The 24,562-nt window shown below is 39.1% G+C and overlaps 1 protein-coding gene across 3 annotated transcripts in view; it reads right to left on the bottom strand.

Moving 5' to 3' along the window:
* Positions 1-24,562, bottom strand: part of LARGE1 (LARGE xylosyl- and glucuronyltransferase 1) — a 282,266-nt gene that overhangs the window by 99,591 nt on the left and 158,113 nt on the right. For all 3 annotated transcript variants that reach the window (XM_032201244.1, XM_032201234.1, XM_032201254.1), the window contains one exon: positions 7,142-7,313. In XM_032201244.1, coding sequence (XP_032057135.1) covers positions 7,142-7,313 — 172 coding nt within the window. The remainder of the gene's footprint in view (positions 1-7,141; positions 7,314-24,562) is intronic.

Genomic DNA, 24,562 nt, shown 5'->3' with positions numbered 1-24,562 from the left:
TTTTTCTTTTTTGTTTTTTTCTTTAACACTGGGTGAGTCATGCAATGTTTAGCTTGGGTGTTTGATACATCATAGCATCTAAGCCAGAAAGACAGATGTAGAATGAGTGGCAGCTTAACAAAGAGTGGAAGAAAATAATGCAGAAAAAGCACTAGATTGCTGTTGAGAAAGCAGAAAAAAGCCCTCAGAATTTCAGTGTTGCCAACAAGATTTTATTACAAATCTTGTAATGTGGTGGTTTTTCTTCCGAAAACTCCAGTTGAGGAATCACAGGATGACAAAAGACTACCAGTTTCCATTTTAATTAAAACATTCCTAGCCCTCATGGGAAAAGGCATGAAAACATGACCAAAGGTATCCCTTAGAAATGAAAATGGAAAAATAAAGAACCCAAATCTTTTTTTTTTTTTTTAATTTTAGGATTTCCCCCATCATGAGTTACACCCAATTTCTACACATTGTCAGCCTTTAACCTTCAAATATTTCTGCTTGGTGGCAAAAACAGACAAAAAACCATTCAGCTAAAAACGAACTACAGATGTTTCAGAAACTGCAGCTATTCTATTTTGGCAGCAATTCATAATCAGAACTTTCTGATTATGTCCCTTGTCACATTAAAACCCATAAACTAGAATGTGCACATGCTGATCCATATAATAAACTCTCTCCCCTGGAGCTCATTTACTGAGGTCAACTTTCTTACATACTGCCTCCTCAATAAAGGAATATCATGGGAAAGCAAACTGCAACCAGAAAAAAAAAAAAAAAAGGCGGGAGGGGGGAAAGAAAGGACTTCCAACCAGTTAACTTATCTGACAAGTGTAGAAAGAAATAAGTGATTTTTCCTTGACCCACAGACTCAGCAAGCCCCATCTCTTTGCTTGATCCTCTCCTAATTAAAATGAGCAACATTAATCTCCAATTATGGATAGAAATTTGCCCTTTTAAAAAAAAAATATATATATCCTAATCCATACTTTCTTCAGCTCTTCACCAAGATAAACTGAAATTCAGTGTTCAGTCCTATAATTTCACATGCAGGTGATAAAATTGCATCATGAGAAAGAGGAGGACAACACACCCCAGTATTTCTGCGAGCTATAACTAACAAATAGAATTCTTTATCAATGAAACTTCAAAGTATTTTGCAGCAGAAAAGAAGAAAACACCACAATATAACAATCAGGAGTAGAAAATCTTAAGCACATAGAGTCTCCACAGGGACGTTTTCAAAGAGAAAATGTACCTCATTTGTGGAATAACCCTAGGATGAGCTATGAACTGTAGTCTAACCATTAAACACTTATACAAGTCTTTCAGAAACTAACAGATGTTCCTTTTATGAGCAAAGACAAGTGCCATTCGGCCTTTTTAGACACCTATAAAATTTCAGATAATTTTAAGCTATTTTAATAGCTGCCTGACAATTTTATTAATGCACTCTGCTACAATGTGATCCTGTTTCCTTCACAAAAAGACTGACTCATACTGTGTATTTCTACACACACTAAGATGTACGTTGCTAATGCCTTTCTTTTGATCAGTGAGAAAAGAAAACCTATTTTACTGACCAGAAGACACAGAAACATCACTGCAGGATTTAACACAAATAGTATGCCAGCCCACTGAGATTCATCTCAACATGATCTATGGATGCTTTAACGATTTACGGAGTGTAAACTAACTGCCTGAAGTATAGAACCTGTCTGGAAACAATTTGGGGGTTCAAATCCTGGCTTCAGACATAGGTGACAATGAATTTTAAATTTTAATCTTGGCAACAACTGAGCATTTTACATCATCCCAAGACTGGCATACCTATAAAAAGTACAGTCCTTGCAGAAGAAGAACCTAGGCCTATGGCAGGTATAGTTTATCAAGATGGGGCTTCACTGGTAGAGCTAAATTCAGGGAAATTTATACAGCACATGCTGCCTCTGCCTGACTCTCACTGGCGCCATCAGCATCTTAGTTTCTGGCACACTAAATCAACACACAATTGAAAAGTTACACTTGCATTTTGTATTACAGTTTTACACATAACAGTTCTTGTAGGAATATAATTATTAAACCACCTACATGGGAGACAGTGAATTTTGTGATGGTTGTGATTTTTTGTTTGTTTGTTTGCTCTTTTTCCTAACGAAGCTGCAAGAGTAACACAAACCTACATTGTTACCTCAGGCATTCTGCAGAGCAATATGCCAAAGCACCTACATGCTGAGTGTTTACAAATTTTAAGTTTAGGATTGACTATGTGCCAATCCCTCTTCAGCTGTGGGCACTTGATCCTGCACCAAAATTGCTGTTGACCTTTTCTGGTATTTATGATGTCAGTATGGATTTTTATCACTGTTTGAGCTCCTGACACAAAGCAAACAGCTTCTATAGCATGTTTTTATTCATGCAAAGTATGAACACGAGAATCTCAGACTTTCTATCAAGCTTGCCATTTCTCCTTCTTGGATACTTCGTTAATGGATGTAGATGATTCTGCCTTAAAGTCTTACTCAGCTTTCCAACGAAGATATATTTTCACAGATCAACACTAATTGCACTAGTTTATATTCTCTGTACAATTTAATCCACAGGTAGAGCAATTTGAAATACGTTAGTGCTTTTTTTTCTTTTTTTCAATCTAGTCTGTATTGTTTAAAAGTAGTTAAAACATTCATTGTATTAGGCAGTTGGATTGTGAGACTAACAGTAAACAGTGGTAGGACTGCTCAGTATAGCCTCTGAGTTACTACAGATACTTAGAGATACTATAATACCCTTAGACATTCAGTTTAAATATGGAAGCCCTCAACGCTGACATCTACAGGGATTATTCAGGTATCACTTGTGGGCCCCAGTGGTGACCCATACGCAGCCATGGCCTAAAGGAAACAGGCAGACACAGGAATGGTCAACCAAGTAAAGCACAAAGACTGTCTCTTGCTATGCATACGTAGAGCACCCAGCACAAAGAGCCTGTGATTCTGACAGGAACTGCAACCCGTAACACAAATAATTATTACAACGCTTATAGTCAGATCCCAATAAATTCACACTGCCATTTAAAATGAAAGCCCTTGAGAATCCGTATTTAACAAACAGTTAAAGTCAAAATCAGAAGCTTAGAGAAAACAGCCACATTTCAATACCAAGAGTCTGGGTGAGCAAGAATAACAAAACTATTAGCTGATGTGGCCTTTAAAAGAACTTTAAGATTGATGGCAGAGAGCATGGCTTTGGACTGGTTCTTTTCTCAGAAGAATTCACACAATTTCTGCAATAAAAGCATATTGGTTACACTAATCCTTGCTGTCTGAAACACTTTGCAGTACTTCATCCAAGAATGCATATGATCTACAGTCCCATTCTTCTGCCCTAAGGCTAGATGCTTTCTCAAGTTTAGAACTGTCAAAATTCTGTGAAAGATGAATAGAAAACCTAATCAGTGTCAACTAAGTCACAGAAAACATGCATGACAGGTTATCTTCACTAGACTGGCTGCAGACTCATGCCTTTGAAGTCAATATTTGGAGGTATATATCTGTCCTAGAGAAAAAGACTGCTTATCTTCAGGAGAACAAGAGAGAATGAGGCTAAAGCAGAAATGTTGAAATCCCAGCTGAAAAACTGGATATGACTCTTGAAGTGTAAGATACTGGTTCCCACAGACATACTTAAGCACGAAGATTGAAACTTGCATATACAAGTTAGAATAATTATACCCCCAATAATTGCTAAGAGAAATTTTAAAATGTCACATTGCTGAGAGACACTGTTTTGGGCTCCTGAAAAGAGGTGTGAATTTCTCCCAAAGCCAAAGGTTGCTACTTCAAAGAAGAGATTTTCAAATAACATCACACGTAGAGCCTTAATTTGTGCACTCGGCTACAGAATAGTTGGACCATTTATTGTAAGGGCATATGCAAGGAGCTTATCAGAAAAGGGCAGAAGAGCAATAATTTACAAAGGAATTCTCAATTTTTACTTCTGCAGAGTGAACGTAGCTTTACCAACTAAAGTATTAACTTGTAACCCGATGTAAGAGTCTCATCCATTCTACAGCTCTTGAGATGACTGAAAGAACCTTTGCAGAACAAGGATACTGAGTAATCCAGGTGCTATTTAAAACATACCGTGGGGCCTTTCTACACAGTGAATTGCTTCTGGCTAAACTGTTAGTCGATCCTGAATGTGTCTCACAGAATCACAGAGTGGCTGAGGTTGGCAGGGACCTCCGGAGGTCATCTGGTCCAGCTACCTAGAGCTAGTTGCCTAGGACCATGGCCAGGTGGTTTTTGAAGACCTCCAAGGATGGAGACTCCACAACCTGTGGGCAACCTGTGACAGTGCTCCGTCACCCGCACAGTAAAGAAGAGCTTCGTGGTGTGTAGATAGAACTCAGTTTCTTCCAAGAGTGCTGTCACAGAAGAAAGGAATCTGAGCTACCTGTATCTTTTGGTCACTGTTTTTGTTTGGTAAGAAAGAAACACATACTTTAGGTCCTTCTCTCTCTTTCTCTGCCTAGCTCCAAATTGGAAGAGGCTGTGCTGGACCACCTTACGTGTTATCCTGCAGCGACCCACAGAAAGAAGCTCTCGCTTTTCCTGCACTGCTATGAAAAATTCTTCCACTTGCTCAAACAATATTCTGGTGCAAGAAGGTTTACAATGGCCAATTCTGTCCAACAGTTGAGTCTCTGAACATTTCTAGAAGAGCCTGTGGCTGTAAAGTTGCCCTCCAAATTGGGGTGTTCAAGGTCAGGTTGGATGGGGCTTTGGGCAACCTGACCTAGTGAGAGATGTCCCTGCCATCGCAGGGAGGTTGGGCTAGATAATCTTTAAAGGTCCCTTCCGACACAAACAATTCAATGATTCTTTGATAGTGTCAGGTTCCTCTAGAGATTAGACCTTCACTTCCCAGTTTTGTTTCTCTTGTGTTTCAGTAATATTTCAACAAACACGCTAAATTGTCCCAAAGAAATGTTTATAAACTTGGGATTTCTGATAGGAGAAACAAGAAGGGGATTAAAATATCAGTTTAAAAACAGACCCTTTACAGGAATATTTGGGGCTAATGATATGAGAAATCATTTGAATCTTCTGTGACACTGGTAGGAAAAATAAAAGGATGCCAAGGACAACTTGAGATTCGCTGTATGATTTCAACTAATCTTTTATGAAGCAGCAAAAGAGCAACAGTATCCTTTCAGCCTCCTTGCCCTTTATCTCCTACAATCCATTTCCACTGGATCTTTGCCTAATGGGATTGTACCTTAGGAGACAAGATGGACCATAAGCTTGGGCTAAGAGGTTTTCACTTCTCTTATCTCTCAACATTTTAGATCACTTTTTTGGGCATACATGCGCTCCCAAGTTCTCTCCCACACTGCAGAATTCCTGCAGAATAAGACTGTGCAATTAATCCTTTCTTTGTATGCGACCATCTGGGAGATGAGCAGATGTAGACACTGATCCGTTGGTTGCCAGGCTTAAAACATTGTGAAGAAGCAGGTGGTCAGCAGAAATTAAGAAGACAGACCAGACAACTTACAAAATCATGCATTTGTACATGGGAATGGTGGTATGTACGTTATGAGGGCTGCCAGTAGCACAGGAATTCTGGCTCCATGTGTGAGTTAGAGCTTTTCACAGCTCTAATCAGCTGAACTACCTTGCCTAACTGCATGAAGACTTACACCCATGTTTTGGCTTTCAATAATGATTTATCTCTATATTTCCATCTCTTCTGTCTATATTTTTTTTCAGTCTTAGACCATCCCCTACTCCATTTCTTCACAAGCTTGGCTTTATGCTTGATTTCTTATCCTAGTAAAAAGTAAGGGCCTTCACTGAAACCATGGTAGAAAATATAGGCAAGATACTCCTCCTCACCCAGGTATCTTTGACCATGCAGTACTCTGTGCCCAAGCTCAGTTCAAATATTTGTCTTTACCAGCTACAGCGTGTGAATATACCACATTCAGTACAATATTATTATTATTGTGACAGTAGTGCACAGTGAGAGTGCAATAGCACAGCATTACTCCCTGTGCATACATTTACACAAATTATTTTTGTTGATATATGTTTATATGAAACTCAAGTTTCAGTAGGGGCAAAGGCTTTATGAAGAGGCCTGAACAGTACTTGTAATGAATAAAGTTTGTTTATGGTTCAATAAAGTAAGAAGACGAGTGCTTCTAGCCTGCTGAAGGGACATCAGTGTTTCCAGAGAAGGGAAAGGAAACAAATGCACTGAAAAGCAAACACTAAAACTGAGTCCTTGACCAGAGCTGAAGATAATAGCTACTGCCTATTAGTTGGGTACTGGGAAAGGCAAAAAGGCCTTCTGTACTTCAACATGGGATAAGTAGATTAAATGTGCTCTCTTTTCTGTCACCTTTGTAACAGAGTGGTTTATTTTGGCTCTGTACATAAATACTCCCATTTGCTTAGGCTGATTTTTGCTTAAAGTGATGTAAAGAAAGCAGACTAACATCAAGGATAGGGGCTGTGAACATTCAAATGGGACACTGAAGTGCCTCTGCATTTACCAACACTCCAGTATACATTAGCAGGGCAAGAGGAGAACAGTAAGATATGTCTCTGCCTCTGGAAAGCCGGCAACACGGGAGTCTGAGAGAATTAAATGGTTTTAGCCATGTGTTAGCCAGGAAAGTACTTCTGGCTTGTGACAAGGAAGTGGCAAGCTTTTTTTGTGACCATCTCACTACACAGTTACTCTGAAAGTGTCCTTCCGTGGTCAAACTATCAAGGAAAATGTGAGGGGAATGAGGATATGTAGAGGAAATACTTATTCCAAGTATTGAATACCTACAGGTATTGAACAGTAGGTCAGTAGAGCATCCTCATAATTATTTATCATCTACTGTATTGTCAAATTCTTGCCTGTCCCAAATAATTAGACCAATAAACAAATTGCACAGGTAATCAGAATTACCTATCACTCTATATGGAACATTGTTGAGGAAAGAGATTACAAATAAAACAATTACATTCAAACAACAAAAATTGAGCATGAAAACTTTTAATAAATCTGATTGCCCTCCTAACCCCGTTCTACTTTCTGCTTTACCATCTTCCCTCCCCCACAACTAAGGACATTTAAAAAATCATTAGGATACCTTTGAACTTGTGGAAGACGGCCCATAGCTCAGCGATGTCAGTGGCAAATGTTATGTCTGTGTCAAGGACAATGACTCTCTCAAGATTGGAAGGTAGAGTCTTGGTTAGAACCAACTTCATTAGCCCGTAAATCCCAGAGTAGTGTTTGTTGGGGATCCATGACACTTCCGACTAACAGGAAATGGAAAGTGGGAAAGAGGAAGGAAAAATAATCTTCATTAGATAGTTTATAATAACTCATAATTCATAATTACAATTCCATTGTAATAATGAAAGATCTCTGAATACCAACAATAAAGAACCATAAAATGCCAGGTGGAAACAGTCATCTAAAATCTTGCTTTTAAATCAACATCAGAAGTTCTGAAATATGCTTCTAACATAAGTTTCTGAAGGCTGAAACAAATCTGTTTTTTGAAGTAATTGCTTCACACAATATAATTAAAATTATATGAGCCTTTCCAACCTGGTTCAATTCATTCTGAGACATCCACATATTCTGATAAAATTGAAACATATATTTAATCCAAAACTCCAGGTGTATTATACATAACTTTCATTTTCAAACAGAAAAAAAAAAAAGTGTTTGCCATTCCCAGATTTTTAAAGTAGAATTAACAAGCATATTTTTTCCTTTTATTTTCCATTTAATTTTTACAGACTTGACAGTCAGAATTTCAAAATTCTTCTCAATTAGAAAAATGAGCATGAAAATTGCAAAAGAAAATGTTTATTGACAACCTTTAACTTACAAGTACTGACATCATACAGACATGCCCCAAAGTGGAGAAAGTAGAACAGCTGTAGCCATATTTTTTGGTTTTTACATATCAAGGGGACAAACTCAAACATTTACATTTCTTCAACAAGGGCTAAACAAAGTATTTTTGCAGCTTCCAAAGTAAGTTAGGAGACTAAATTCAGTATTTCGTTGTGCTGCCTTCACTAGGATGTTCCATGACCTACACGTTATATTCTTCCTGTGAGACTCAAGTTCTCAAATACCAAAAGTCATTGCTGAAACTGTTTTAGAAGTTTTGGAAAAGTTGTTCCTATTGTCCTGTTTGAAACTGCTCTTGTTTAGTGTCTTAAAGGGCATGCACTAAAATCCCTAGGTTTTTACTAAGTTTACTTGAGCGGTGTTCCCATTAACTTAAATTCATGTTTTGACTTTAGGGGACCTGAGTGAGACAGATTTGAGCATTTAGCCCGGCATATTATAGTTTAGAGAAGGTTGGCAGAAACAAAGTGCCCTAGTAAAACTCAGAAGATTTATTCTGTTTTTTAACTGTCTCATATCTATTCACTGGCATTGTGAAGTTTATTATGTGAAACAGCTTTTGCACACATGTCATTTCCTCCAAACTCCTTCATAAAATTATTCCCTTAACAGAATGGATTCCTAAATTTTATTTGGAAGTTGGAAGAGTGGTTGAAGAAAGGTTAACATAGATGCTTAAAGTGCATTTCTTTTTAAATATAAAGTGACAAGGCCTCTGGCAATGTAAGTTGACCCGTTCTTTTCCCTTTAAAAGGCACACGACTTTCTTCTGTATTCTCATAATTCCTGCACCAGGGCAGAATCTTCCCTCACTAAGTTCATTAAAAAGATTGAGGATACTAGAGCAAACTATTAAGGATAAAAGTAAAATTTGAAGGGGAAAGGCGGGAAAAGCAGATTATCTTTAAACAACCCCAAAACAGGAAGCGTGATTTTATTTTTGTTTTGTTTTTGAAAAGTATCTCATCAGTCCATCATCAGCCATCATTCTTATTTCATTCTTTCTTGCTTTCTCTCTCTTTAATTTGTATGGTCCTTAAAAGAGAAATCTAGTTTGTCTCCCTGATATATGCCAATATCACTAGGAATATAAATATGAACCTCTGCTCCCCAGAATTGTTCTCTGTGTCTGGTAACAGAGAAAATTTCAAATCCACACCCTCAAAACTCTAGATATTTGTGAATCCAGACCTCTCTCAACATGATGTCCCTATGAATGGACCATCACATCTAAGTGTCAGCACAACAGTATTTATCCTGCTTCCTCAAACTCTGCACATCATCCTGAATCTGCCACTTGGAAGTCCTTGTGCTAGACCAGCCAGGAAGATCAGCTCTCTAGTCATACTGACATAATGCAGGAGTTAATGTAATTTTAGAGACTTGAGCTTTCTTTTATTATAACCCATCCCTATGTTATTAATTTTGGATGGCATGTCCCTCATTTAATTAGTCCAAATGCTATATTGCTCCAGAACTCCTAATATACTTATGCAAATAAGCCTAATATGGCAGGGGTTCAGATGTTTCATGGATAACCTGAGACAAGCAGGGAAGGGAAAAGGCAGATTGAAAAGAATCACCTTGAAGGAGCTGTTACTTTCTTTGTCTTGGAGATTCCCAGAATCTAACACCACTACATCCTGAAGCCTGGTGTCCGAAAGGGTCGCTTTTGAAAATGAAAGGAGCAGTCCCTATTCCAAATGGTCCACAGTGTTTGATATGAGTCTGTGTTGAACCTTGACCTGTTAATAGGTGAACCCTATCTGAAATTTTCTCTCCCCTGATGCAGTGTTGACTAAGATATAAACAGGACTGTTAATTAGTCCCTGGCATAATTTCTTCATGGCTTTGCTATTCATGAATAATATAACCATTCCAAATTCATGCCAATAAAAACTTGTTACTCTACACAACAGTACTGTAAAGGTTCATTCTCTATGTATACCACATATAGTCTAACACCCCCCACAAGATAATACAAGAACATTATTGTTGAATAGGTTCTCAGTAGTTAACAAGTGACAGTTTGAGATGGCTAATGCAACTGAGGCACAAAATCCTGCAAGCTGCCTTCTTTGATATAACTGGTAAGATTTAGCCATTTCCTTTACCTAAAAACTATCAAAATATTTTCTGTAGGTCTTAATATATTTTTTCTCTACATAGTTAAAATGTTAAAATGGCCCATATAGGGAATGTTTGTGAATCATTTGCTTTACAAACAAGATCAGAGTTGCTTTCTGAGAACAAACATTCCTAGAAGATATGGCAGGAACAGAAAAAAATAGAGTTAGTAAAAGAATAAACTGACACAAAATAACGTGACATACTTTGCCATTTGTATGATTCGCACTTCAGTATAAATAGCACTGTTTGGAGTTTTACCTCAGATCCTTAGCTCTCAAAATCTGGATTTTTGTTCATAAGAGGAGAGTAGAGAAAAGCATTTAGCTGGTGCTGACAATGATCTTTTTTTTTTTCTTTTAGTAAGCTAAGTGAAAAAAAACACCTTACTAAAGACCTTTCATCAAATCAGCTTTATTCTTTCTATTATTGGAGACTGAAAATAAACTAAATTATCCACATTATTCAGTCTTTCTGGCTATGAATACAAAAAGTACATGCCCATGAGTCTGCTTATTACACAACTGATTACCTTAGTATACATGTATACCTGAGAAGTGGCAACAAGAGTCTCCATGTGTGGTGATGCTTTGCCAGCACGTTGTCTGCTCAGACCATCTCTGGGAAAAGCTGGATAAAATATTGTGGCTGTACACAGCCTAACTCAGCTATCTCATAGTTGCTATAGCTGTGTAAGTGTTGATTAGAGTAAGCAGAGGTACCATTTTTAAGGAAAAAAGTCTAATACATAAGGTTTAAAAATAGAAACAAGCCTCCCTGTTTCTGTGAATTGAGAAAGGGGCAAAGGGTGAGTCCTCTGTGAATGATTTATATGGAAACTGCATTCAAAGGCTTTAGGTATTTTTACTCTTAAATTCACCTGTTGACCACAAGTTTAGATCAAAAAATATTACTCTTCATCACAAATATATTCAGCCAGAGTTTTTGGACTCTTGTACTGTACTTCTCTAGGGAACTTTGTGATGTTTTTTTCTTAAATGTACTTTTTTTTTTTTTTTTTTTTTTTTTTCAGAAACAGGTGATGGAGGTAATTTATCCAGGCTTCCCAGATGAATACAGATTGCAATGAAATCTCTACATGGATAGGTATCTTGAGCATTTTTGAAAGGGATGGAAGCTTGTAGACTTAGCAGAGAGCAGTGTGGAAAACACTACCAACATGAACAGAATGAGAGGGAAAAGTGATCAACGGGCAAGGACAAAGAATTTAGGGGTGCCTGTATGGTGTCACATTGAAAGTACATGGAGCTCAGTAGCCAGACTCTAACAGCAGACAATGGCAGGTGCCTACTGCAGAACATAAAAACAGGGAAATTCTACAGTGGTACCTCACCCATAAATACTCCCATCATCTGGAAATTTGCACCAATTTTAGAAATAGACTAGCATAAACTAGACTAGACTAGACTAGACTAGAATAGTTCAATTGAAAGGGACTTCCAAAGATCATCAAATCCAACTGCCTGACCATGTCAGGGCTAACAGTTCTGAGCTAGAGGTAGAATTTTTGTGGCTTACAGCTTTTTATGGATGTTTCATCTGAGTCTGGTAATTTTTGAAGCCTTGTAAATATTAATGAACCACAACATCCTACAGTAAAGAGTTACACAGCTTATTTTTAACTCCTGTCTGGATTCAGCTATCTACCAATTCAATTTGTCTGTGTATTTGGTTTATGTGGCAAGGATTTGGTAGCATGGAGGCTGCAGGGGTGGCCTCTGTGAGCAGAGCCCAGCAGCTGTCCCATGTCAGATCAGAGCCAGCTCCAGTTGGCTCCAAAAGAGACCCACTGCTGGACAGAGCCAAGCCAGGGGAGGGATGCTGGTTGGGCCTCTGGGAAAGCACAAGAAGAAAAGATCTGTGCAGCAGCAGCTGGGAGAGCGGACTGATAACCAGCCCTGCAGCTCTTGAGGTCAGTGCAGCAGGAGGGCAGGAGGTGCTCCAGGCATGCAGCAGCAGTTCCCCAGCAGCCAGTGGAGAGGCCCCTGGTGGAGCAGGCTGTCCCCCTGCAGCCCATGGGTCCCACATGGAGCAGATCTCCACGCTGCAGCCCATGGAGGAGCACACGTGGAGCAGGTGGATGTGGCCTCGAGGAGGCTGAGGCCCATGGAGAGCCCCTGCAGGAGAAGACCCCGGGCCAGAGCTGCAGCCCGTGGAGAGGAGCCCAAGCAGGAGCAGAGGGTCTGGGGGGAGCTGTTGCTCACCCGTGGGGGACCCATGTTGGAGCAGTTTGCTCCTGGGGGATGGATGGACCCCGTGGTGCGGAGCCGTGTGGGAGCAGCACTTGGAGAACTGCTGCCTGTGGGCAGCCCCTGCAGGCTCAGTTCAGGAAGGACGGCATCCCGTAGGAGGGACCCCACGGGGAGCAGGGGCAGAGAGGGACCGTGAAGGAGTGGTGGGGATGAAGCATCAGGGACTGATGCTTCAGCCCCAATTCCCCGTTCCCCTGCACCACTTGAGGGGAGGAGGTAGAAGAGGGTGGATACAGGGAAGGTGTTTTTAGTTTGCTTTTCATTTCTCACTGCTCCAGTCTGCTAGTTATGGGCAATAAATTATATTAATCTCCCTATGTTGATCCTGTTTTGCCTGTGACAGTAACAGGTGAGTGATCTTCCTGTCCTTAACTCAACCTTTGAGAACCTTTCCATCATATTTTCTCCCCCTTCTTCTTTGAGAGGAGGAGTGAGAGAGTGGTGGTGGAGCTCAGCTGCCCAGCAGGGTGAAACCACCACAGCCTGTCATTCTTTTTCACAGAACTATCACAAGAGCCAATCTGTTTCCTGGAGTGGTTATGGCTAATTCAGAGCCCATCCCTGTACACATAAAGTTAGGATTCTTAATCTCATATATCTTACTCTGCCTTTAGTAACAGCTGCCACCTGATCCTCCCTGTGATAAATATGAAAAAAATAGCATAGAAAGATGAGTGTGAAAAATAGGATGCAGGGATGTGTTGCCAGTCATGAGCATGAGTGTGAAAAAGAATGGGGCAAGTTACATGAGGAAAAAAATGTACTTCAAAGTTTTGTGCCAGCATAGGACACAGTTTTGTATTTGCCCAGTTAATGAAATTTAAATACTATTATATTCCTCTTTATATGTCATGCTCCTAAAAGTCATCAGTCTTACAGGCAAAGGTACTTTGTTTTCAAATACGATTTTGCTGCACTCATTCTTCTCTTTGCAACATAAATAAAACTATGGTAAGAGCAACAAGATGAAGCATGAGAAAAGAGACAGTGCAATTTGCAGCCTTACCATAGTGTTGGGTTATATATACACAGACTGGAACACAAAAACAGTACTTAGCATAGAAGCAGATATTCTGTGGGACTGTACAAATTTATCTCATCACTTAATATCTTCTCCTAAATACTGGAGGTTAATAAAAAACTTAACAACTTTGCTTTCTATGTTCTTCTTGGATTGGGAGGCTGTATATAATAGTACCATGAAACAAAGCACTCAGAGTTTTAGCTAACCAACCACATAAACTTGAGCTTGCATTTCCTTTCCAAATGCAGCCTTTGCCCAGTTTAACAGATCTGACTACCTCTCTACCAGAAAAAAATAAAAAAAATCTATCCTGACTTTTACTGATGAATAGGTTGCTGTCTATACAACTTCCTCTTGTCTGTTAAATAATATTTGTCCATTTTCTTAGCAGAATTCCTCCCTATCTCAAAGAATATAGCACTGTAGCACCCCCTGAGCTACAGAAAATGCATCCTGTTCAGAGTGATAAGATGGGGGAAGTTTGGCTGAGAAAGTGTTTTCCCTGGCAGCATGTCCTCTGGACACTCTACACTGGAAAAATGCAACCTTTAATACCACATTGATTTTCTCATTGCATTCCCTGAATCTTCCTTCATATGCCTGGAAAATAAATAAATCAAAATAATCCTCATCAATGACATAATATCCCCATACCTGCTCCAAATAAAAGACACCCCTTCTGCTCAGCTGACTTCACAAAAACACCACTAAGGCCAATAACTTGCAAGAGCCTGAAAATCAGACTGGCTGGGTTGATGCCTGGAGGCAGAAGCTTCTGTCTGCATGTACCCCTCTTAGGGAAGGATTAAGAAATGGGATCAAATAGACCCAAATCCCACTGCCACCGCAACTTAATGGCTGCAGATTCACTAAGTTGAGGGAACACTGAGTAGCAAGTAGGAGGCAGAAACAAAAGGATGAGGGAAGTTGCAAGGGGAAACTGCCTCCCTAGAACTTTCATGCCGGGTTTTTCTATAAAAAGGATCTGGCATCTAGAATACATAGGTTCAAATGAAGAGAAATGTAATGAATGACCTGCTGGAAACTTGAATTTCCAAATTTTTCAGCATCTATTTGCTCTCAAAAACTTCAACAAGGGTACCGTGTTCTTGAAGATTACATCAGATGATAAAGTTAATTCAGGATCTTAAGAAAAGCAAAGCAAAATAGATGAAAACATCCACACCGCAGCACAATAAAAACAGAGTGTTGTAGATTTGCACAAATATTCTGAATGGTGTTGGACAATGATCTGAAAACTAGTGCAAGTTACATGGGGCAAGAACTTGCAACAAGTTGGAGGGTTCCTTGTGAAGGAAGACCAACCAAATTCTTTGGTAATTGCTGGCTTCTGGCAGCCCTTATAAATGGCCCAAGTATGGGAAACAGCCCTGGAAATTCTGATGTGTGAATCAGTTAACAATAACAACTGTTATTTCCTCAGATTGGGTAAATAACTTCCTAGACACAGTAGATAACTTGTAGTCATAGCTTTTTCATTACTCGTTTAGTGCTTTGCTGCTGCTATGAACGCTAGAAGTAGCGAGATAAAATTGTTATTTTTTTCAAAGCATGTGACCTCTATTTAAGACAAAGCTGAAAGAACTGTAGTTTTCAGGTAGTTTCTCAGCTGGAGAAAAATACTGTCACCATTTAAATGACCATCATTTTAGTAATTTTTTTTGCAATACAAAGAATAAAAAGGGGAGGAAAAAAACATATCGCTGGCACAGGACAGGAATTTTTCTTGATGTCAGTCATTCATCACTGTTTTTCAGTTTCAAACAAGGAGAATTTCATCCTGCTGCAATTTTTTCCCATGCCCCTTCTCACATTCATGAAAATAGAGTCACAATTCCAGCAACATTAGCACAGATCAGGGTTAGTTTCAGGATAATCTTTCCTATTTCACACTGGCTGTGCCTCCCATCTAAACTCTTGACAGGGTTATCTGGCTGATCCCTTTTATTACTCTCTTGCTTTAGCAGAGTAAGAACAATATGTTGTTGCTGAGACTGGGTTAATGCAATCTTTGAGAAAGAAGCAGATCAGGGGGTTAAAAATAAATATAGGTAACATTCATGTCTATGTCTGTCTTTAGCATACTGTATTTTCACAGGTAATAACAACAATATCAACAAAAAAGAGTCAAAATAGAGAGAGATCAATTCTGACTGAGTAAAGAGCCCAGGAGGAGAAGGTGATGATCACCTGTAATAGTTTCCTCATGAGGAATGCTGAAAGGAAGCTGTTTGCATGTCATCTTTATGGGAAGAAAAAGACACCACAACACAACAAAACATAACAACACAAAACAAACAAAAATAAAACCAAGCCTTTGCTCCCTCCCTGTCATCTATTTAGCAAACATAAACGGAAGAGCCTGATTCCTGACTTAAATGAAAACAGAGTATTCTCTTAATACTTGCTGGAGAACATATAACTTTGACCTTGAATTTAGTTTTTCCTAGGTGATTCACAGGTTTCAGTTATACTGATATTCCCTCCCCCACAACAGGTCCTTACTATTTATATGAATGGTTGCCAAGGAAACCAGGAACCCAGCAAAGCCGTGTAACTTTTCTAGATTTAGAATTTCTTATGCCTGGGTACTTGGAAAAATAACAATAATTTTATAAGAGAACTGTAAGAGGATGGGAATTTATACATTTATGCTAAAATTATTTTTCTATTTCTGCTGGCCTTGACTGCTGTTGTTCTTACTCATCATAGAAGCACTGGTGACTTTAATAGAATTGCGTCTCATCCCTTGCTTTATGAACAGATGATATCTTCCACACATACATGCAACAAGTCTGGATACAAATAGCAGTGAGCAAAAAGGTTGAGATAGAAATAGATGATTGTCTGAACCTCTGGGTCCTGGATAATGTAGAGCAAATGCAGAAACTGTGGAGCAAGCCACAACTGGAAAGTAAGGTTAGGCACTAAGGGGGCAGAACAAACAAAACCTTCCAAATCAGCATCAGCATACAGCAGAGGAGAATGACTGCAAATTAATTCTCATCTATGTAGCAAAGGCTCCTCCCCAATAAGGCTTTGGCTGGCTTTCCTCCATCAGGTTTCCATCCCTCCCTCCTTGTTTAACCCCACCAAACTCAAATGGCCATTTTCCATTTGGCTATAAATCAGTTATTCTCTTTACCCTCACTGAGACATTTTTAGTTTTCTCCACTGTTTCTTGCTATCTCCAAAATGCTGGGTGTCCTTTCTGCTTTTCTCTATTCCTTTGTGCAAGATGAGATTGGAGAACTGAAAAGACAAGACTGGCCAGTCCCATTTAATGGTTTTTCTTGTTCCTCTGGGGACTCTGGCATCAATTTCCCGTTTCTACTGTTTTTTTAGTGTTGCAATCAAGGGTGGAGGATCTACAACAGTTAGAGCACCCTGAGAGACATCAGTGAGAATAAACCAAACACCAGCTTTCCAGTTCTGCTTCTCCAGCAGAGGCAACAGTACAAGTCGCCCCTAGAAAATAACATAAACTTTTTTTTTTTTTTTTTTAACCTTTCTGTCAGTTAATGAGTGAAAAGAGAAACACATGAGCTGGACTAGACAAAACAGCAAGAAATCAGAGCTTTCTGCTAAAAGTTGTGTGATAAGAAGATGCAGCCAGAATTTGGTCACAAGTCAAAAGCAACTGATGGCTGCCCTTTTCAGTTCACTTGTATGGAAAGATAAGAAAGATCAACTGGATGGTTTAATTCCGCATGAACTCAATCAACAAGCTCTTTGTACTGTTCCAGCAGGGAAGATACAATCCATGAAAATATTATTGTTGCCAACTTTTTAATTTTAGTAACTATGCAAATACATGCACATTAGCAGCAGCCATTATGTGTTTTGGCAAATTTCCATGCAGCTCTTGGAGTTAAAGTCCAGAGGCATCCAATCTGTAGTTTGAGTGATGGCATGGTGCTAAACAGGTGCCATTAAGATGCAGTGACCAGGATAAAAAGCAACACCATCTCCTGCATAAACATGTTATGTTGGATAGCCTCTGTTCAATGACAAAAATAAGGTAAGTGGGATTTTTCTTTCCTATTAGATTTTGGAAAGAGTACTTTTTTAGGATGATTAAAGAAGGTGGCAGAATAGGTATAGTCATTATTAATAACCTGCAATGTCTGTTGGGAAACTGCAGGTCTAACATATTATAATGTGAAAAAAAAAATGTTGAGGAAAGCACTTCTCATCCTTTTAAGACTAAAAGATCTAGTCTTGTTTGTATCCAACACAAAACAGAAGGTATTGCAATGCAATTGTTGGAGTTGCAGAAGATGATCTGTGGAAGGGATGTGGGACTGCAGCTTCCATAAGACCTCTGACATCCTAATATGATATCAAAATGTGGCATATAAATATAAAAAAAAAAAAAAAGCATGAATTCCGAAGGAGGTCACTAGCCATTACCCAGCATCTCATCAGTAAAATCACCTCTCTACAGACCTAAACTTCTTTTCTACCATTTCTACATTCAGGGCTGAAGATACTTCAACAGCTGAAAATGTTGCACCAAGAAAGAGTCCCATTAGTGGGTGGAACACACATTCTGCTGATGGGATAAAGGACACATCCAATAAAGCATTCTCTCTTCTCTTATTTTCATCAAAATCAAAGATTTAGTGGGAAAACAAATGGTCTTCTATCCTGCAGGGCTAGAGGCCAGGTGAGTGGGAACTTCTTGTGTTGCAATTATTGTGCAAGATGATAAAAATTGCATGGAACAATGTTCTTTTCTCCAATGGTAAATATTACAATAGATCAAAACTCCTGGAAACTAAAAAGCTCCTGGAATGCATCTGGGATAAAAAGGATAAAAAAGGATAAAACGTATTACAATTATGAACAAGCAAAACTGACGATAACCTAGTATAAGAAGCACTAAAGCATCAGGGAAACAAAGTATTTTTTTCTTTGTTAGTAGAAAGAGATAAGATGTCTCTCAAACAATACAGAACTAACTTGAGAAACACTACAAAGAAAATAAAGATGTAATTGGGAAAGTTGGGCTCCACCAAAGCAAGAAATTCTGAGCTTGATATTCATGACCCCAGCTTAGCTGCTTGCCTAGGTTCTGGTTAAATACTGGTCAGATGCTTCAGATAACTGTGATTCTGCATGACCAGCATTTTAAGGATGTATACATGTAGCAGCCACGTATTTCTTACATTTCTTTAAACTTTTGGAGTGAGGACTAAGGCCACTGGTGTCATCCTAACTCCATGTAATCTTGCAGTTTCACCTTAAGGACTATCAGATAAAAATGCAGTCAGATAGACAGGTCAACACAGATCCTAAGTGGCTGATTAAAACAATACATCTGGAACCGTTTTATAAAGGCTTTCATCTAAATTAGATAAAAACTGTGGAATCCATTCAACTGTGAAAAGGGTCAAACCTGAAGTAATGGAATGGTATATGAGAAAATTATCAGGAGATCAAAACATTGCTGAGTTTTCATCCTCAAAATGCTGCTGAGTTTTCATCCTTGCTGAAAGGGTGAGACCTAGACACCAACATCTCACCCCAAAAACCTATTCTTAAGCAAGATGAAGTCAGTTTGATCTGAAAAGCAATATATCCATTAACAGGAATGAAATTTCATGGTTTAGGAATTCAAACTTTCTCATATCAAGTTGACTCCAAAAGAGTTGTCATCAATGTCATCTAATTACTGACCTTATTACAAATTCCCCCTTTGAAGCAAGTACTTAAGCACCAAATCAGTCTGAATGTCTTTACCCAGGCTGAGACAGTCAGAGAAGACCTATGACAGGAGTGACTTCACTGTGTGCTGGTGTTATGTCAGACACACAGCATGGCTTATAATTGCCAGAGTCAGGAAAAACTGTCATATGAGGAGGTTTGCCTGGGTGATGTGAACACTGTTTTTCACCACAAGAGCTGCTATTTCTGCCCTAGTCATTCAGAATATTTTCTACCTACACTACCCCTACTTGGCCACCCAACAGGAAGGAGCTTGCATGTGAGCTATTTTGCAATGTTTTCCTGAATTTCAGATGTGTCTCAGAAACAAGTTAAAGCTAAGCACTTTACAAATGATGAATTCTAGCAATTCCAACTCCCTGGTGGTGAATCAAGGATACTCTTGGAGTCTTTCCAGACTGTTATCTTTATTTATTTTTCAGCTTATCAATCAGACATACAAATGTAAACACTTCATTTCTTTGTTAATCTAACAGCAAGGATCAAAACACTTCTATAAGATACTGGAATCAATACCTATCTTGCATAGGAATGCCTTGAACACTGACTGCTGTTCTCCTATCAATAATCAAATGCCCTATGACAGGGAGGGATCCCTATGAGCAGGTGAAAAGCCATTAAGATCTAAGACCATACTCATATGTCTTCACAGCTTCTTACCTGCGAGTGCCAAGAAAAGAAATTGTCCTGGAATACAGGATGACCATCAGCTTTCTCCAGCAAGAACAGGGAATATACAACCTATACCCATATGCAGATCAAAGCATTAAACAATTTCCAAGTGGAGAAAAAAAGTGAGGTTAGGACAGCAAAATGCCTTAATTTCTCATGGAAGGATGATACAGTTCTGAGAAAACAGCTGTTGTAATGGGGATATATAGTACAAACAATAGTTGCAGCCATAAGCTTGAGGCAGTTCATGTTTTTAAATTATTTTTTCACCAGGGTACATTGGATAATTTCTGTAAAACTGAATCATCTTTGGAAAATCTCATGTGCGGTTATTTATCTTTTCTCATCCCCTGCTAAAATAGCTTTCCCTGGAGGTGCAGCACATGTTGCTGCAGTAAGAGTGACATTACAGAAGCTGAATGCCAAACAGGAATCCTTCCTATTGAAATGCCACAGAGGAGTCAGCTACTATGACACAAATGTGGGTGATGGCTGTAGACGAGCATTGGCTCCTCATTCCTCACTTCACATATGTCACGGAGAACAACTACCTTGGCTTCCTTGTGCATGTAGTACATAGTGACTGTACCACTTTTCCCTAGAATAAAGAAAAGGTGGAGCTTCAAAGAAGCCTAGAACTGTTAGAGATAAGTTATAAAATTAACAAAGAACTCCAGTGTTTCCAAGATACCAGCATCAGCAGGGAGGTCTAAGGGGTTTATAAAGCCAGGCATGATGCTTTCCTTTGGAATAGCCTGCTTAAATTGCAGTTTGTGTCACTATCAAAAACTTGTAATTCATCCTAATATGTGCAGTTAAAGCACTGCATAACATAATACAGTATGCATAGTGGGTCCTTTGAGTGAGGCCCAAGAAAAAACTGTACCTTCTTGCATCTTACTAGGCTTCATCCCAGTATACCAATTCCTTGCAGTTCCAGATCCTACATGACACTGACAACAGGCGCAAATCCTAGGAGAAATTGCACAAAAATCTGCGAAAAACTCTCCAGCCTTTGCTGTCTTGCCTCCCTCCACAGACAAAGTCAGAGGTGAGACTGTTTCCAAAAGGTAGGTATCACTAAGCAGAGGACAACTGCTGATATCTGTAACAGCAGCCATGACTGTCGTCCTCATGATCAAATTTTGACTGGCCTCACTGGTTTCCACAGCACTAGATAGACCTTCTTTCATCACAGTCTGTTTTGAATAGGCACAAAATTAAGACCCACATGTTATATGTAAAATTACTATTTTTTTTTTCATGTTCTGGGTCTAAACAGTGATGGAAAACCTATTATTATTATTATTATTATTATTATTATTATTATTATTATTATTATTATTATTATTATTATTACTATATTTTATCTGTTTTTAATTTGTACTTTTACACAGCTACTTTGTGCTGAAGAGGAACCATGAGGGCAGAGGAAGCAGTAATGAGGGTGCTTGGTCAACATGGAGAGATTCTGACTGCTTTAAAAAGGTTCAGCTGTGCTGGGGGATTTGAATTGCTCTCTGTTTCCTGGTGGACACCTATTTCCTTCTAAACAGTCTTGCTTGGAAGCAAGAAAATACCTCAGCTTACAAAACCGGGTCTGTTAAGGTCTAGACATCAGTACTGAAAATGACTGATGAAGGAAGGCTAACAGCACCCAATTCTTAGCATGGTAGCATTGTGTCACAACCACAACCACATTTTATCACCTGAGATTTCAGGCCTCTGGTATTCATTATGTTCATTAGCAAATCCACAAAGTCTGAATTTTTATGAGAAAATTCAGGTTTAAAACTAAGACAAGTAAGTTGGAAATCTGTACAATGTTTTATCTATAGGCTTTTGTTTTGAAAATATTAATTTTGCATTTTCTCCCCCTTTTTTTTTTTAGAAAATGCTGTCGTGATTTAACCCGTCAGACAGCTAAGCACCACACATTTGTCAGTTGCTCATCCCCCCTAGTGGGATGTGGGAAGGAATTGAAAAAGGTAAATGTTTGAGAACTCACAGGTTGAGATAAGGACATTTTAATAAGAAAGGTAAAAGTGAAGAAAATAGTAATAAGAAAAGAATAACGAGAACAAAAAACAAACAAACAAACAAAAAAGTCATGTACAACACAATTGCTCATTGTTAGCTGACCAATACAACACCCAGCCAGCCCCTGAGCAAATGAGCACCCCCTCCCCAGTAAGCACCTCCAGACTCCTTTCTGGCAGGGCAGCATAAGAAGCTGACAAGTCCTTGATTCTGTGCAAGCACTGCTCAGCGTTATTTTCATCCTAAATAGAAAACACCACGCCATACCATCTACTACGAAGAAAATTTATTCCATCCCGGCTGAAACCAGGTTAAACATCCCTTAAAAGAGACAGGGAAAGGGCAGGAAGCAGCAGCAGTCTATGCTTACTATTTCTCAGATGTGTAGAGTAGACAAGCTTACAGAAGGGTGTAACACAGGTGAAATGCAAGCCTGCCATAACATGACAACATTTGACCAAAACCACAGTGGTGTAGAAATGCTTTAATTGAATACCTGCCACTGCATATATGAATGTAAATGTAAATAGGCACTGTGTTTCACATCCTGTACTGCATTAATAACAATTAGAGCTTGCATGTGAAGTGGAAAATAAAGGAAGAAAAGTAATGTATGTCTGCTTTGTAACTTTGTGTGTCTGCCCCTGGGGCATATAATGAACTACTTAACAGATTAACAATCATGCAGTGCCCTTGAACCATACAAAATCTGCATGCCGTGTAATGAAAATATAGTCTAACTACTCTAGTCAGTGATAGCTAGTAGCCAGTCACTAGTGCTGTGAAAATAAATTGTTATGGATGACTGCTTCTGCAACATCCAGTGCAACTGCCTGACAAGGAAAATGGTGGGACACAGGAGGCTGCTGGCCAGTTTTGTTATTCAAGGCTTTCTCAACGCTGTTATCATTGCTGTTGCGTCTGTAGTTGATGTGACTGACACTAAACTAATAACCTGTTCATCAGATATCTCACATCCTCCCAATTGTCAGTCAAGTCCTTAGCGCCTATGTTCAGCAGGTGGTATCTGAAGTTCTGTAGGAAGTGCTTTCTTGAACACATTTCCAAAATTGATCTATGGCAATGTATGATATGTGCAGCCCCACCAGTGCTATCATTCATTGGAAAAGCTTTCCTGGTAACAAAAAATGTCACAGTATTTGATTTGCTTTTGGTGTCATTTGTTGCACAGACGCTATGAACAGAGCATATGTTAAAAAAAAAAGCTAACTTGTTATTGGGATATTGGCTTAGGGTAACTCTTTCATGGACAATCCAGTTTCTCAAACAGGACACTTGGCTGCTATTTGGACAGTGTCGGGAGCTCCACTTTAAGGGGCATTGCAGTTGTATCTTAGTTGGATTGGGTGAGACTCCCTAACAAACACTGTTCTGTCCAATTTTTATAATCCAGCTGTTGTCCTACATGACCACTCCTGTACATGCCTGATCCATCACTATAGATCACCTTAACCTACATACAAAACATTTCCTAACTATCTAAAGTATGTACAAAAGATCGCTGTCCTACATGATCATTTTTATACATGTAGGAACTGTTCTGATTGAATAATTACAAGCTTTTTACCCTTGTACAATTGATGAATTTTCCAACAGGAACTGCCTGAGAATCTCTGAGACCACCAGATTCTCCATCCAGGATGTTAATCAACACATTTAAGCACACAAATTGGTGTAGGCACAGCAGGGACTGCCTGGGGAATCTCAAGAACTGTCAGAAATTCCCACTGGGAGAGCTCCGGTTACAATCTGTCAAATACTTTTGCAGATGGCCAGCAGTTCAGTCAATTGACTAGTTTCAGTTTGGTCTGCTATCTCAAACCAGCCCATTATCTCATCTGTGCAGGTGATACCCAAGAGTTCCTGGACCACCAGAGGAATAAACAACTTAAGTGGACTGGGTATGCACACAGACAGCCTTGAGATCCAGCGACACTACTTTTACAATTAAATAATTATTTTTCATACTTAAATGAAGTCTTTGCCTCTCTGTCTGACCAAACGATGTCAACATCTGACCTTCACAGTTCAGATGGCAAGAAAATGGAACTTCTAAGACACAACTCATTTCATGCTTAAGTAAATGCCTTAAGTTAGGTAATACTTATTCCACACATTATTCCAGCTTGAATTTCCTCTCTGGATCATGCATCTTACTGTGATTGAATTTATGGACTACTCCAACATTTCAGGTATGAAATCACCTGAGGCAGCATCTGTACTGAGATTTGTAGTCTACTGTTTCTGGGAACAATAAATGTTGGAGTATTGTCCATATGTGCAGAAAACTGAAAAGCTTTTCACATTTCGCTTTCAGATCAAACATTCATCTGTTGCAAAAACCTAATCAACACCCCTACCTTCCAGTTCACAGATCAACTGCAGCCCTTTTGTGAGCCCAACTATTTAAAGGACGTGTCTTTTCTGCTTTACCAGTGATGACGAGACTACATTTATCTGGGCAATCAACATTCACACACAGCAGAGCAGACAACTGCTCCTTCTACCTTCTGCTTCCCTCAGTTCACCTGATGTTGTCAGCAGTCTGTCAGGCAACATCTGGAAAAACAAACCTGCCTCATCTATATTCCACACATCACATACTCAGTACTGCTTTATCAGCTGCTCCTTCTGCTCTGGGCCAGTACTGATCACATTGGGTTTAATGCCTGTACTTCCATGTGAATGAACTGGCATGAGATTCCACATCAAATAATGAAGTGCTAGTGCT

This window comes from Aythya fuligula, chromosome 1 (assembly GCF_009819795.1).
Source record: "Aythya fuligula isolate bAytFul2 chromosome 1, bAytFul2.pri, whole genome shotgun sequence".
Lineage (NCBI taxonomy): Eukaryota > Metazoa > Chordata > Aves > Anseriformes > Anatidae > Aythya > Aythya fuligula.
Note: the sequence above shows the minus strand (reverse complement) of the source record. Positions and strands in the feature narration are given on the sequence as shown.